This window comes from Podarcis cretensis (genome assembly GCF_951804945.1).
Source record: "Podarcis cretensis genome assembly, chromosome: 1".
Lineage (NCBI taxonomy): Eukaryota > Metazoa > Chordata > Lepidosauria > Squamata > Lacertidae > Podarcis > Podarcis cretensis.
The window spans coordinates 121512049-121526370 of record NC_137170.1 but is presented as its reverse complement, the minus strand read 5'-3'; the positions used below and the strand labels follow the sequence as shown (position 1 = coordinate 121526370).

The window sequence follows — 14322 nt, the reverse complement described above, 5'->3', positions numbered from 1 at the left end:
ATTTACAAGTAGAGAGTACATATCGTTAAGGACTCCCCCCCCCCCCGGCCCACCCCCAAAATGCTCTTCCCTTAATATCCGTCTCCTGCTTGTTGATTTTCTGCTGCAAATGGACCTTGCACTGGCATTCTGTGTTTGCATTACAGTGATGAAAAGGTTGTCTGAATAATTAGAAGTCTTAACATTAAGCATTTATTCATTAAATTGCTTGGTTACAAAAATAACTACACTTTAACTTGTAGCTGAGCAATTGTTCCTTTATTTCTGGCCTTGCTGTCACTAGAACTTAGCAGGGTCGCTTCACGAATTCATTTGTATTTTTATTTCCTTTAGAACGACCAGGTTCTCCAGGGCTTTTCAGTGGACAAAGGAGAATTTACTTGTCCTCTGTGCAGGCAGTTTGCTAACAGCGTTCTTCCGTGTTATCCTGGCAACAATGTGGAGAGGAGCCTTTGGCAATGTCACAGTAACAAGACTATGCAAGATCTCATAACGGAAGTGGAAGATCTTCAAGAGCAGCTGGGAACTTTCCCAGTAAGCATCAGTGTAAGGCAGAAAGATCCTCGTTAATTTGTCTCCATCTTTCAACATTGCTTTTCATTCTCTCTTTCTCTCTCCTTCCCCAAACTCATTTGCATTTTATAGAATTTTAAAGCTAAATATCCTCTCCCATCTCTCTGTTAAGCACTTAAGAGCTTAAATAACGTTAACATTTTAACAGTTAAGCTCTGTTACATCACCTTTAAAATAGGAGATGATTATGTGAGCATTTTGCTCCCGCATTTCAGTCTATGTATTTATTAGTCGTTACAAGTCATTCTTTCCAGCTTCTCATCTTATACAGAACTGAATTGTATTACATGGAACTCATAATTTCTTTATGATACAAAGCATCAATCACTTGTTAACTAGAAGCCATTTGAAGTGTGTCAATCAAGAGTGCAGATTATTCCTTTTACTAGGACTTTTATGCATTTTGAAGTTTCACAGTGACATTCAAAAAGGTGCAGTTAAAATTATAAGTTTTACTGTGCTCCAGTCTTAGTTATAGATACGTTAAAACAGTACTTTTTCTTGAGACGTATTAGTGTTTTAAAATTCTGTGTTCATATTGACTTATTCCAATGTATGCCTAGTTGAATATGTTTACAGTGGTGCCCCGCAAGACGAACGCCTCGCAAGATGGAAAACCTGCTAGACGAAAGGGTTTTCCGTTTTGGAGGCGCTTCGCAAAACGAATTTCCCTATGGGCTTGCTTCGCAAGACGAAAATGTCTGGCGAATTCCTGCGGGGTTTTTTCCTCCCCCCCCCCCTTTTCCTAAGCCCTAAGCCGCTTATCAGCTGATCCGCTGATAAGCCGCTTATCAGCTGATCCTCTAAAAGCCGCTAAACCGCTAATAGCGCTAATCCGCTAAACTGTCAATGGGCTTGCTTCGCAAGACGAAAAAACCGCTATACGAAGAGCCTCACGGAACGGATTAATTTCGTCTTGCGAGGCACCACTGTATTATAAAATGCATATGGTGCCTTTGAGGGCAAACTCTTTCAAGGCAGTTTACAATAAAACATAGAAATAATTGTAGGATTTTAAGAGTGCTTCGTCCATTTCCATAACTGTTTAGATTTAGTTTCATTCTGTAGAATTCGGTATTTCCGCTGTTGATATATGACTGTTACGTAATTCGTAGAAGTAATTCTTAACTTTCCGAGGGTGTCTTAATTCTGTAATCACCTCTTACTGTAGCTAAGTGAAGTCAGCCATCTTTCTTTTTTACAGTCAGAAACCAATTTAAGTAAAGAAATGGAGTCTGTGATGAAGGATATCAAAAGTACTACCCAGAAGAAATATACTGACTATAGCAAGTCTCCTGGATCACCAGACAATGACTTTCTTTTCATGTATTCTGTAGCCAGGTGGGTAAGACAGTCCCTTCCTGTTTGTCAACTACTTGTTACCTCTTTGGTTAAATAAACTGCATGCTTACTATTTTTCCTGTATCGTGGCAAAGCTCCCTTGACTAACTGAGTTTTGAAGAGGACTCTGGCAGTGTCATGCATAGAGCCAGAGGTTCTTCATCACGAATGTTACACCCATTCCCCTTGAGATAAATGTTTGCACTTGTACTCGAGCAAATTTTTCCATTCTCTTCAATGCTCAAAGACACATACATTCCACTTTTCCTTGGAGGGAAAGTGGGGTGCCGTCCTGTGTTTTGGGGGCTCAGGGTTTGATTGCAGCTTCTATGTTGCAAAAAGGTGCTGGACGTCTGTGCATGGAGTGCAGTCCATGTACATTGAAGCAAGTGGTTTTTACAGCTCTCAATCCTGCTTTATTACCTACAGCCACAAGTGTTGCTTGCAGATTCTATTTCATTCGTCTCTTTTCCTTCTAATTCTTATCTTTTCTGCATTAACATTAAAAACTTTGACTATGGGGTCATGCATGAACATGTGCACACATAAACATGATAATGTAATTTGGATAGTTGGATGTTTGGATTTTTAATGTAAGGCAGCGGAGAGTGCTTAACTACTTTAGACCTGTAACTTTCAATTTATTGCTAAAGGTAATACAAGCACTTCTTACAAGATATTTTGTACTTAGCTCTAGGGCAGGAGTCGGGAACCTTTTTTGGTTCCTTGGGCAAGATCCTTATCAGGAATGACCTTGCAGGACAAATTTGAAACTTAAAAGGAGCAGGGAAAGGGCTGGAATCTCTGTTTATCAGCCTATGCAGAAATAAACCCTGTCGTCCTGCCCTTCAGCTGTGACATCATCCATGGGCATAGTTTGGGGGAAACAGCCAAGTAGACCACATTGACTCCCCTGGCTGGCCTGTATTTATCTTCAAGTTCCCCATCCTTGTTGTAGGAACAGAGAGCAGTTCTGGAAATAAGGGTAGTGGAAGGAATCCCTGAGCCCAAGCCCAAATGGGTATATTTGTATTTCTCTATGTAGCATATGGGATATGGGTGGCGCTGTGGGTTAAACCACAGAGCCTAGGACTTGCTGATCAGAAGGTCAGTGGTTCAAATCCCCGCGATGGGGTGAGCTCCCATTGCTCGGTCCCTGCTCCTGCCAACCTAGCAGTTCGAAAGCATGTCAGAGTGCAAGTAGATAAATAGGTACCGCTCTGGTGGGAAGGTAAACAGCATTTCCGTGCATTGCTCTGGTTCTCCAGAAGTGGCTTAGTCATGCAGGCCACATGACCCAGAAGCTGAACGCCGGCTCCCTTGGCCAATAAAGCGAGATGAGCGCCGCAACCCCAGAGTTGGTCACGACTGCACCTAATGGTCAGGGGTCCCTTTACCTTTATGTAACATATAGACCAGAGAGAATAAAAGACTGCAGTTTTTGTAGAGTTAAGATGAGAGCTGTTTTGTCAGCTGTTCCTCACTCATCAGCAGGAATACTTGAAACTTAAATTGCTGACTCCAGAAAATATATATTTCTAATACTTCCTAATTAACACACTGAGAAAAACTTTTTAAAAAAGAATTCCCATTGATAAGACATTTGAGCACATTCAGAAGCCTTCATTGCAGAAAGCTGAAAGCATGAGATCAGCCTTCTTGACTGCGGTTTTCCTTATTCCCTTCCCCCATCTTCAAAGTGTTTAAAATGTGGGAAGGAGAGTAGCTGATTATGGTGGAAAGGTTTCCCCAGATTTTCATTTCATTTATAACTTAGTCTGTTTTCTGTAAAACCATGCAAGCAACTAGTTCACCCTGTAAGCCAACCTACTGATTACCACTAGTATTCCAATTCCTTGCTTTGTTACAGAGATACTACCGCTTCCAGATTTCTTCTGGTGCCCCCACCATCCAGGCTATTGCCTACCTCTTCCTCCCCCCATAATAAGCTCTTTCTAGTTTGTCTGTTTTGAATTAAGTTGCTATTGTACACATGTACTTATTCACCTTTGATAATTTAATCATTCGTCTACAAGCTTCTCTTGACCCCTACCCCACCAGTACACATCACCAGCTGCTTTACAAGTCAGTGGAGGTGCCCCAAGACATCTTCCACCCTCTATCTCATTTTTTTTAGCATAATACATCAAAATTATTGGTGCATATGGGTCTTTCAACAGAAGTTTGTGCAGCATTTTCTTGAACCTTCAGAAATCCAGTGAAGCTATAAAGAACAGTGATTCCTCCCCACCGCCCCCAAGATTGATGAATGGTTTTATACCCTGACCTTTATAAAAAATATTAGGAACAGAATGTGGTTGGAAAACGCATACTGCAGTCCTCAAACCTCTTGCCTCTTACTCATAAGTGGGCATTTTTCTTAAGCAGAGAATTTCAAGACTCTGGCTTTTATCAGTGGACTTTAGAGGTCATTAAAGGTCATACGGTGAAACCCTTTGCAGAGAAGAAAAAATCACTGTACAGAACCAGTCGTAATCAATGTTCGTGGAGAATAATTTAAGAAATGTAATATTAAGAAAAAGGAGGCTTGATTCCCTCTTGTCCCCAAGTGTTTCTCAAGGAGGGCACAGGCAGACATGAATGCCTGACAGGAATCCAGTTACGTACCGTATTTTTCGCCCCATAGGACGCACTTTTTCCCCTCCAAAAATGAAGGGGAAATGTGTGTGCGTCCTATGGGGCGAATGCAGGCTTTCGCTGAAGCCTGGAGAGCGAGAGGCATCGGTGCGCACCGACCCCTATCGCTCTCCAAGCTTCAGGAAGCTATCCGCAAGCCTTGCAAGCCCGGCGGGAGTTCCCGCGGGCTCACGAGGCTTGCGGGCAGCAGCCTGCAGCCCCGGCGAGTGTCCGCAAGCCTTGCGCGCCCGGCGGGAGGTCCCGCTGAGCGCGCGAGGCTTGGGGCGGCAGCCTGCTGCCTGAAGCACGCGGAGCCCTCCAGAGGGCTCCCCGTGCTTTGGGCGAGTGTCCGCAAGCCTTGCGTGCCCGGCGGGAGTTCCCCCCAAAAAACGAGGTATGTCCTATGGGCCGGTGCGCCCTATAGGATGAAAAATATGGTAATTGCTGGCAGAGAGTACAATAAAAGCTGGTTACTAAGAGAACCCTTTTGTGCTGTGTTGTCTGCGTGTGAATGGATCACTGCAGGGGAAACAATGTGTTTGAGGGAAAATGTTTGCCCTGCACTCATGTGGGGTCACTTTTAGGCAGGGGTAGGCAACCTAAGGCCTGGGGGCCGGATGCAGCCCAATTACCTTCTCAATCCGGCCTGCGGACGGTCTGGGAATCAGCTAGTTTTTACACGAGTAGAATGTGTCCTTTTATTTAAAATGCATCTCTGGGTTATTTGTGGGGCAAAGGAATTTGTTCATTCACACACACCCCAATATAGTCCGGCCCACCACATGGTCTGAGGGACAGTGGACCGGCCCACGGCTGAAAAAGGTTGCTGACTCCTGCTTTTAAGCATTTGAGGGTTCAGATGAAAGTCATGCTTAAATCAGAGAGAGAGAGAGAAAATTCAGACAGGCTTTTGTGAGGTCTGAATATTCTGTCAGGGGAAAACTGTCCAGTATAGCTCTGGAGCCATATGGAGGAGAATGTTTGGAAGCACATCCAAAATGAATTTATTTGCATTAGACTAAGTCAGGGGCACCCAACTTTCAAGAGTCTGCGATGACCTCCCCCCCCCCCTCTCTCTCTCTCACTGTGAGAGTGACATCTCACAGCAGAGGACTTGTGTCCTTGCTGCAATGAAGACTAAACCCTTTGGAAGTGAGTGACTTTCAACTGCTGTAGAACGAGACACGCAATTTCAGTGGCCACCTCCTACATATCTGTGGAAGGCATTTTTGCCACATCAAGTGTGTCTTGTTCATTTAGAGCAATTCTTGAAGTTGTCTTGAGTGTTAGTGTCTGCTTTTACACTGGATATGAATGTTTTGCTGAGAAGCAAAGGTGAGAAACCTTTGACATCTGACAAAATGGACTGCTTAAAAGATTTCCAATAACCGTTAAGCAAATATTTTTCGTACAGTAAGTGCAGGCGATTTTACTTGAGGCAGTAAATTAGAAAAATTAAAAAGGTGTGCAAATAAACACTTGTCTCATTAATATTCCACAGTGAATTAACCTGTGATCTGTGTTTCCTGTTCTGTCCACTAATATGAAATTCGTGTCCCAGCTTCTTTGCTGGTAGCTTTTTAGAAGTTCAGCAAGCGCTGCAAATCGCCCGAAGAGTGGAAAATTCCCTTGTCACGTGGACGGCCTTATCAGCAGCAACCAGATGGAGCTCAGAGCCCAAACATTATCAATGTTAAATTGCTTTTTCCTGGAGTAGGGAGGATTAAAGCGTTCCTTCAAAAATTGGTGACATAAGCCACTGCAAACTTAGGGATATTAATATTTTGAAACGTTACTATAGTAATGTGCTAATATATTTTAACAAACATTCTGTAAAGAAAGTCATCTTCTGACTGATGCAGCTGGAATCTTTGCAAAATATTTTGCTTTGAATGAAATACTTCCAGCTTCCCTGCATTCTTCTGATTAGCTGTAGTCGGTGTAATGCCGCAGTTTAGCGGCTAACACAGCACACCTAAGGGGGTCTGTTAAAGTGACAAAACCTCTTCCCTCTCTCCTCCCTCTTACTCCTTCTCACTGTGGGAAGGAAATCACAATTGATTGAGCTGTTGGCTAGAAATTTAAAGCACTGAGAGAAATCGGGTTTCTGCTCAGCTTCCTGAATAGCTCTGGAAAATCTAGGCAGCTTGAAATCAGGTGGCTCTGGAGAGACTTTGTCAAATACTGTCCTGCCCATATTTCGTGGGGAGGGTTCTGTGCGTATTTGAGGCTGAGACTTCTCCTAGTAGTGCAATAGCTGGTGGCTGGCGTCACAAATATATATTTACAGAAATACGTTTGCAGTAGTCACACCCATACTCCATGGTAAGCTACTTTTGAAAGTTGCATAAAGGACAGTATTTGCATAGTTATTGTTGGATTATACACTGGGGTTTATAGGTCGAGAGACTCTCTTTCTACCAAATCTTCTGGTTGCAAAACAATAAAAGGGGGGGTGGGGGAATAGAATAGATACACCAGCCTTGATCAAAGTGAAGGGAAACGTACAGAGGCAGTTTCATTTCTTTAAAACCTCTAGATAATTTACATATAACCTACTGTATTCTTTTTATTCAGGACCAACTTGGAACTTGAACTGGTTCACCGTGGAGGCAATCTGTGTCTAGGAGGTGCAAGCACAGCTGGGAAGAGATCGTGTTTACGTATGTATAAAGTTGTCTCAATTTAATTTAGATTGATTTAAATATTTATTTTTTATTTATTAAATTTGTATGCCGCCCTTCATCCAAAGATTGCAGGGCGGTTCACAATGTAAACATACAAAATGAGAACACAAAATACATAGTAAAACAAACCGATAACCCCCCTCCCAAATTTAAAAGGCCATAAGAGTGTTAATCAGCTGAATGCCTGGTTGGAGAGAAATGTTTTCACCTGGTGTCTAAATATATGTAATGAAGGCGCCAGGTGAGTCTCTCTGGGGAGCGCATTCCATATTATGTTCTCAGGGTCCTGTTCAGTTCATATGGGGATATGAGCCGATATGCCCTAAAGATCCATGATGTCAACTCAGACTACACTGATGTGTGTGGCAATGTTTCTAACGTTACGGCGGACGGCGTATTAGACAGCTTCATTTAATTCATGTGGTTTATTTGGTACAGTCGTACCTTGGTTTTCGAACAGCTTAGTTCTCGAATGTTTTGGCTCCCAAACACTGCAAGCCCAGAAGTGACTATTTTTGGAAGCCGAACGTCCGGCGCGGCTTCCGATTGGCAGCACGAGGTTCCTGCAGCCAATCAGAAACCGAGCTTTGGTTTCCAAACATTTTGGAAGTCAAACGGACTTCCAGAACGGATTCCATTCAACTTCCAAGGTACAACCGTATTTGGGTTTGGTACTACAACCTAGGGCTGTATAGATTGGCCGTGTTTATGAAGTGGATAACTTTCTAAGATCACATGTAAACCCAATGGCCTCCCTTTCCGCCATCTAGTAGGATGTACACCTTTCCACACTTTGTACTTGTACTGTACAGTGGTGCCCCGCAAGACGAACGCCTCGCAAGACGGAAAACCCGCTAGACAAAAGAGTTTTCCGTTTTGGAGGCGCTTCGCAAAACGAATTTCCCTATGGGCTTGCTTTGCAAGACGAAAATGTCTTGCGAGTTCCTGCGGGTTTTCCCCCCCTTCCCCCCCTTTTCCTAAGTCGCTAAGCCGCTTATCAGCTGATCGCTAAAAGCCGCTAAACCGCTAATAGCGCTAATCCATTAAGCTGTCAATGGGCTTGCTTTGCAAGACAAAAAAACCGCTAGACGAAGAGCCTCACGGAACGGATTAATTTCGTCTTGCGAGGCACCACTGTACACCTATAGAGGCTATTAAATTACAAAAAATGTGGGAGGTCCTTGGGTTGCTGAGAATGGCCAGAGGACTTTACATCATGCATTGTATGTGTGGGGCTTAGCTGCAGGCTTGTGGGGATTCCCACCATGTGGGGAAGGGAGAAGGTAATAATAATAATAATTAATAATAATATTAAAAAATAAATTATTTATATCCTGCCCTCCCCAGCTGAAGCCAGGCTCAGAGCGGCTAACAATAAAAGTACCACAGCATTCTAAAATCAATTCAGAATCAAATTAATGGCAACCATTGGGCTAGAGTTCTATGAGGCCAAAGGCCTGGTAGAACAGCTCTGTCTTGCAGGCCCTGCAGAAAGATGTCAAGTCCCGCAGGGCCCTAGTCTCTTGTGACAGAGCCTTTCACCAGATCGGGGCCACAGCCAAAAAAGCCCTGGCTCTGGTTGAGGCCAGCCTACCCTCCCTGTGGCCCAATGTATCCTCTATTAACAGAAATATCCAACTAGGAGCTAGAAGTATCAACCAGTTTCAGCCAAAAAGCTGAGCCGTAAACAGGCTGCAAAGCAGGCCGCAGCGTTGAAAAGTTAGATGTTCCAGCTGGGTTAAAGCAAGAAAGGCTTTAACCCAAATTTGCTTTCTCCCTGTTTAGATTCAAATCTGTGATACACTTATTGTATTGAGTGGGATAGGCCGTTTTGTTACACTCTCAACAATATGCTTCTGTTCAAGTACAGCCCAGTGAAAATCCTTGCAGATCTTTACTCCCATAGATCTTTCAGTCATTTTCTTGAATTTTGCGTAATGAGGTCTCTCTCTCTCTCTCTCTCTCTCTCTCTCTCTCTCTCTCTCTCTCCCCCCCCCCCCCCGGTGATTGAGTACAGTGTTCTGCACGAGTCTTGTAACAATTGTAAAGTTTGTTGATTAGATATGGAATATGGTGTCCCAGGTGAGCTCTTACAGCTGCGAGTGTCAGTGAAGATGTGGGAGCAAATAGGTCAAGTGCTGTTTTAGAAGATTGCGCGGAGGGGGCAGCTGTACGCTGAGAAGTAAAATTAGGAATGATTAATGTAGCTGTTCATGCCGTTGGCTTAGACAGGGTGACAAGAACAGTGAACTAAATCTAGCTATTTAAATGGCTCCTTTTTAAGGCCTGGAACTTCAGGTGTGTTTTAGACATAGTACATAGCATGCTGGTAGTCTAATACTACATAATCTGCTGATCTTTATTGGTTTCAGGAAAGCCAAAAAGAGTGACTATTGTCAGCTGTTATAGGAAAGCTTGCAATTGCTTTTTGAATTTTGCAAGTCTTCAAGCACTTTCCTTTTGCAAGTCTTCAAGCACAATCTTTTGCCCAATGTGGGGCACAAACCCACGACTCTGAAATTAAGAGTCTCATTGTCTTCCAACAGAGCTGTTTATAAATTTTCTATTAGTTTTGGGTGATATCCAACATTTGTCATACTTGAAGCCTGTTGAATTCAATGGACATGAGTAACTGGTTTGCTCTGGGTATAACTTAGTTAGCTAGGATCCTTTATATTTGAAAACAAATATGAACTATAGTTCTCCCTTAGATGCAAGATGTCCTTGGCTTGGTTTAAGTTTCCCCTAGTACTCAGAGGCCGGAATGCTGATGTTTCAAAGAAAGTTATTGGCTGTTTCAGCTCCTGAAGCCTCAGCTTGTTCCTCCAGTGCTTAGTGTGGGCTTCTTTCCACTGAGCTATATAGTGCTAAACTATGCTTTAGCTTTATGTATGAATGCCGCCTCTGTGTCATGTGTGAATGCGCCATTAGGCTGGTGTCAGGGGTTCATTTATCCTTGAAAAGGAGTTTACATGTGATGTAGGCTTTACATACTTGGAACTTGGTGTGTAAGGGATCGGACTGTAAAAACAGCAACCGCAAATACAAAATTTGCAACCCAAGCTGTAATCCTAGGCCAGGCTTCCTCAACCTCAGCCCTCCAGATGTTTTGGGACTATAATCCCCATCATCCCTGACCACTGGTCCTGCTAGCTAGGAATCATGGGAGTTGTAGGCCGAAAACATCTGGAGGGCCGAGGTTGAGGAAGCCTGCCCTAGGCATTCTTACTAGAGACTAAAGCCCAATTGCTCTTAGTCAGACGAACTTTTGAGAAAACATGCTTTGGACTGTACTGTCAAGCGTTTCTGTTTATATAGCTTGCTTTCCATTGACCCATGGTACAGCCCAGATTAAAATGAACTGTGGTTTAATATGCTGGTGCTTGTTCTTGATATGCATCTTATGGTTTTTTCGTGGGGTGGGGAGGGTTGACTGTGGCATTAGAGTATTTTGGGGGTACTAATTGTCCTTTGGTCAATATCGGACTACTTTCTGCTCTGTAATGTGTATACAGTATATAATGCTGATATAAGTGAATGCTAAACACCATAACATTAGAGTAAGCAAAAAAAAAAAAAAATGTTTGCAGAGTAGAAACAAACAACTAGCCATCTCTGATTTGTGAAAACATAAATGGGTTTTTGGGGGAACTATGAAAACTGTTATAGGTCCAGTTCTGATCCTTTTTCTTTGCTGCTGTGTTCCCATTAGGGGGCAATGTTAGTCTTTTTGTTTCTGTCCAGTGATAGAACAGCAGAACTAAATTCTAATCTAGAGAATAATTTTTGTTTTGCAACAATTATAGAATATATAATTTTTCTCTAGAAGCAAGGTCTTCTGTTTAGCTAGCTTTTATGGTTGTTAGTCTTAGAGGGAGACCTGAATAAAGCTAATTTAATACTGAAATGATCTTAGCGTGAGTAAGATTGCATTTGCTAGGCCCAGAGAAGCAATGTTTCTTTCTTTTGTTATGCTGCCAGGGAACCAAAATGCACCTGTGCAAATTCTTCACTATCTAAAAGAGAAAAGCTACAATTTACAAGGATAATGTACAAGTAAAGGGAATTTTGCAGAAGCAGCACTGGAATAAATAGAGACTGTACGGGAATGGCGCTGTTTGGTTGGCATCCACATTGTGAGGTGCCAGGATTTAATATCTCTCTGATTGAACAGTGCAATTCTATGCACATATATTCAAATGTAAGCCCCATTGTGTGCAATGGGAGCTGTTCCCAGGTAAATGAATCTAGGATTGCTGTCTCCATGTTTAAATTGACAGTTATCTTTGGTGGAAGTAGCTCTACTTAACTAAGGTGAGAAAAGGCTTATTTGGACAACTTTGTTTTAGGTAGGAGTGGGAATGTCATCTGAAACCCTGGGGAGTTGAGCCATCAGTTTCACAGTACTGAGACAGAGGGACAATGATCTGACGTAGGCAGTTCCCTGTGTTCCTATGATTTGGTGTTACATACAGTGGTGCCTCGCAAGACGAAAAGAATCCGTTCCACGAGTCTCTTCGTCTTGCGGTTTTTTCGTCTTGCAAAGCAAGCCCATTAGCGGATTAGCGCTATTAGCGGCTTAGGGACTTAGCAGATCAGCTGATAAGCGGCTTAGCGGATCAGCTGTTAAGCGGCTTAGCGGATCAGCTGATAAGCGGCTTAGCGGATCAGCTGTTAAGCGGCTTAGCGGATCAGCTGATAAGCGGCTTAGCGGATCAGCTGATAAGCGGCTTAGCGGCTTAGAAAAAGGGGGGGAGGGGAAAAAACCCGCAGGAACTCGCAAGACATTTTCGTCTTGCGAAGCAAGCCCATAGGAAATTTCTTTTGTGAAGCACCTCCAAAACGGAAAACCCTTTCGTCTAGCGGGTTTTCCGTCTTGCGAGGCATTCGTCTTGCGGGGCACCACTGTACACAAGTCTCAGGTCTGACCTACTTCCTCACCTTCTACACACAATTTTTACTTTGCACCTGAATTTTCAGCAAACCAAAGCTTGCCTTTCCATCCATACCAAGGAAACTATGGTTTGTTCAAACCTTGGTTTTTCCACATGCAATGGTTTTATCGTTGTTTGTGTGTAGGGATTTAATTTAGTGACTAATTAGGGGCACCTCTTCAGAGTTGAGAACTTCAATCCATTTTATAACAACTGCTTGCAGAAAACTCCCTCAACTGTTCAGCAGGGCTGGGCTTGTAGAGAGAGTTCCTGGATTGTCACTTATGTCATCAGATGCCAGAAATACGTTATAAAAAGAGTTCATTAACAAATAATCCCTGATATAGAAATAGAGAGCTAAAGGTTAGCAGGCAATAGACTAATAAACATACTGACAGATGCAAAACAGCAAACAATTACGGGACCCAACCCAGGACATGTAGTTCTGAAGATGCCTGCTTGGTCTTATCTCTGTTCCTTTATACGCTAGGAATTGTCAATTGCACTCCTCCTAAAATGCATAAATTATGATGCTAGGCCTCCAGAAATTCAGTGGTCACCACAAATACATGGGACGGCTAGGTCAAACCCCCTGCCCAGAGGGCATAGCAATTCTTTGGAGGAGGGGATGCTATGAAGCTGACGAAGTTCCTCTAACTTATCACCTGTCCTGTTTCATTCACCTGAAATAGGTATATGTCCTGCCTAATAAAATGTATGGGTGCATCCTGGTACATGAAGTTGGGACAACAGCATAAGCTCTCAGGTGTCCAGTGAACTTTTTACTCCCTGAACAACTTTTAAAATAAGAGTATCTTGTCTCACTGCAGCTCTAACTGGGCAACCTATGTTTGAGCAAACCGCTGTTTCCTTGATTTGGATGAAAATGCAAGTTGTGGTTTGCTAAGGCCCTGGATGAAGGTGCAGAAATTGCATCACATGGAAGGAGAGAGAGAAAATGGTGTACAACCCGCAAGCTGAAGCCTTTTGGGCACGGCACATACTGTCAAACCATGGTTTAGTGTACATAACATGTAAACCTTTGCTGAACTCCTTTCTGCTAGCTAGTGCTTTCTGTTTCCATAACAACAACATGAACGGTATAAAGTATATATATATATATTTAGAACTAGGGAAGGGAATGTTTTTACTGCAGCTTCAATACAATTTTTTCAACATAATTCAGTATTTTTCCCTCATAGGCTTCAAAAAAGACATGTAGGATAATACTGTCAGTATAAATAAATAAAAATGCCAGTCTTTTGCCAGGAAACTTGTTTTGCCCTCATTCACTGCATCTGATTCAGAAAACAGGTGACGGCAATCAGTTCCAATGTCATCTGTGCCTTCAATTATTTCCCAAACCCCAGGAACTAATTACAGCCCTCAAGCTCTGCTAAAATCAGCTGACATAAGCATGAGACTCTTTTGGCCTCCCAAGTGCCTATGAATAATTGTCTATTTGTGGAAAATAAATTAATTCCTCTTGTGATTTATATTTAAATGTGGTATCTCCTGGTCTGTTCAGCTGGTAGCCAGGGATAGAAGAACAGAAATGAGAGATAGTAAATAAAAGAGTGAGCAATAAAGGATTTATATTTTGCAAAGGAAATAGATACGAAAACTTCTTTGGGTGTGGAAATGGTAGCTTGACTATGAGCTGACTGTCAACTAAAATGATGGTATCGTGAAATAATCAACAAAAACCAACTGCTCTTTGAAGGAATTAAAAATTGTGTAAAAATGTGTATTTTCCCATTATAGATTCAGTTGTGAAGAAGCGTGCAAAAAGAAATTCAAAACATGGCAGGGGATCCCATAACATGGGGCAACTCTAATGATCATTGTGGCATCCTGGCTCGAATAGAAGAGAGCAATTATGAGTCGTAGATTTCCTTATCTGGATTAATTTTGCAGTACTCTCCTCTCATCAGTCTGGTTCTGTAGATCTAGACAAGATCTAAGACTCGGCAGTCGTGTAATTTAGGAAATGTCTCTCTTTAAACTGGCTCATTTGGTTACAAATGATCCCCAAGGGGAAATGAACTGTTCTCTGCACCAAAATACAGCCACCTCTGTCTTAGATACCAGATTAGCTATATATACACCAAGAAAAGTGGTGTGTGATATTCTGTTGCATTTCTCGTACT

At 42.6% G+C, this 14322-nt stretch overlaps 1 protein-coding gene across 1 annotated transcript in view; it reads left to right on the top strand.

Annotated features, from left to right (window-relative positions):
- The window catches only part of UBR3 (ubiquitin protein ligase E3 component n-recognin 3), a 92269-nt gene that overhangs the window by 62356 nt on the left and 15591 nt on the right, over positions 1 to 14322 (top strand). The window contains 3 exon segments of the mRNA XM_079983763.1: positions 334 to 534; positions 1778 to 1914; positions 7129 to 7214. Coding sequence (XP_079839889.1) covers positions 334 to 534; positions 1778 to 1914; positions 7129 to 7214 — 424 coding nt within the window.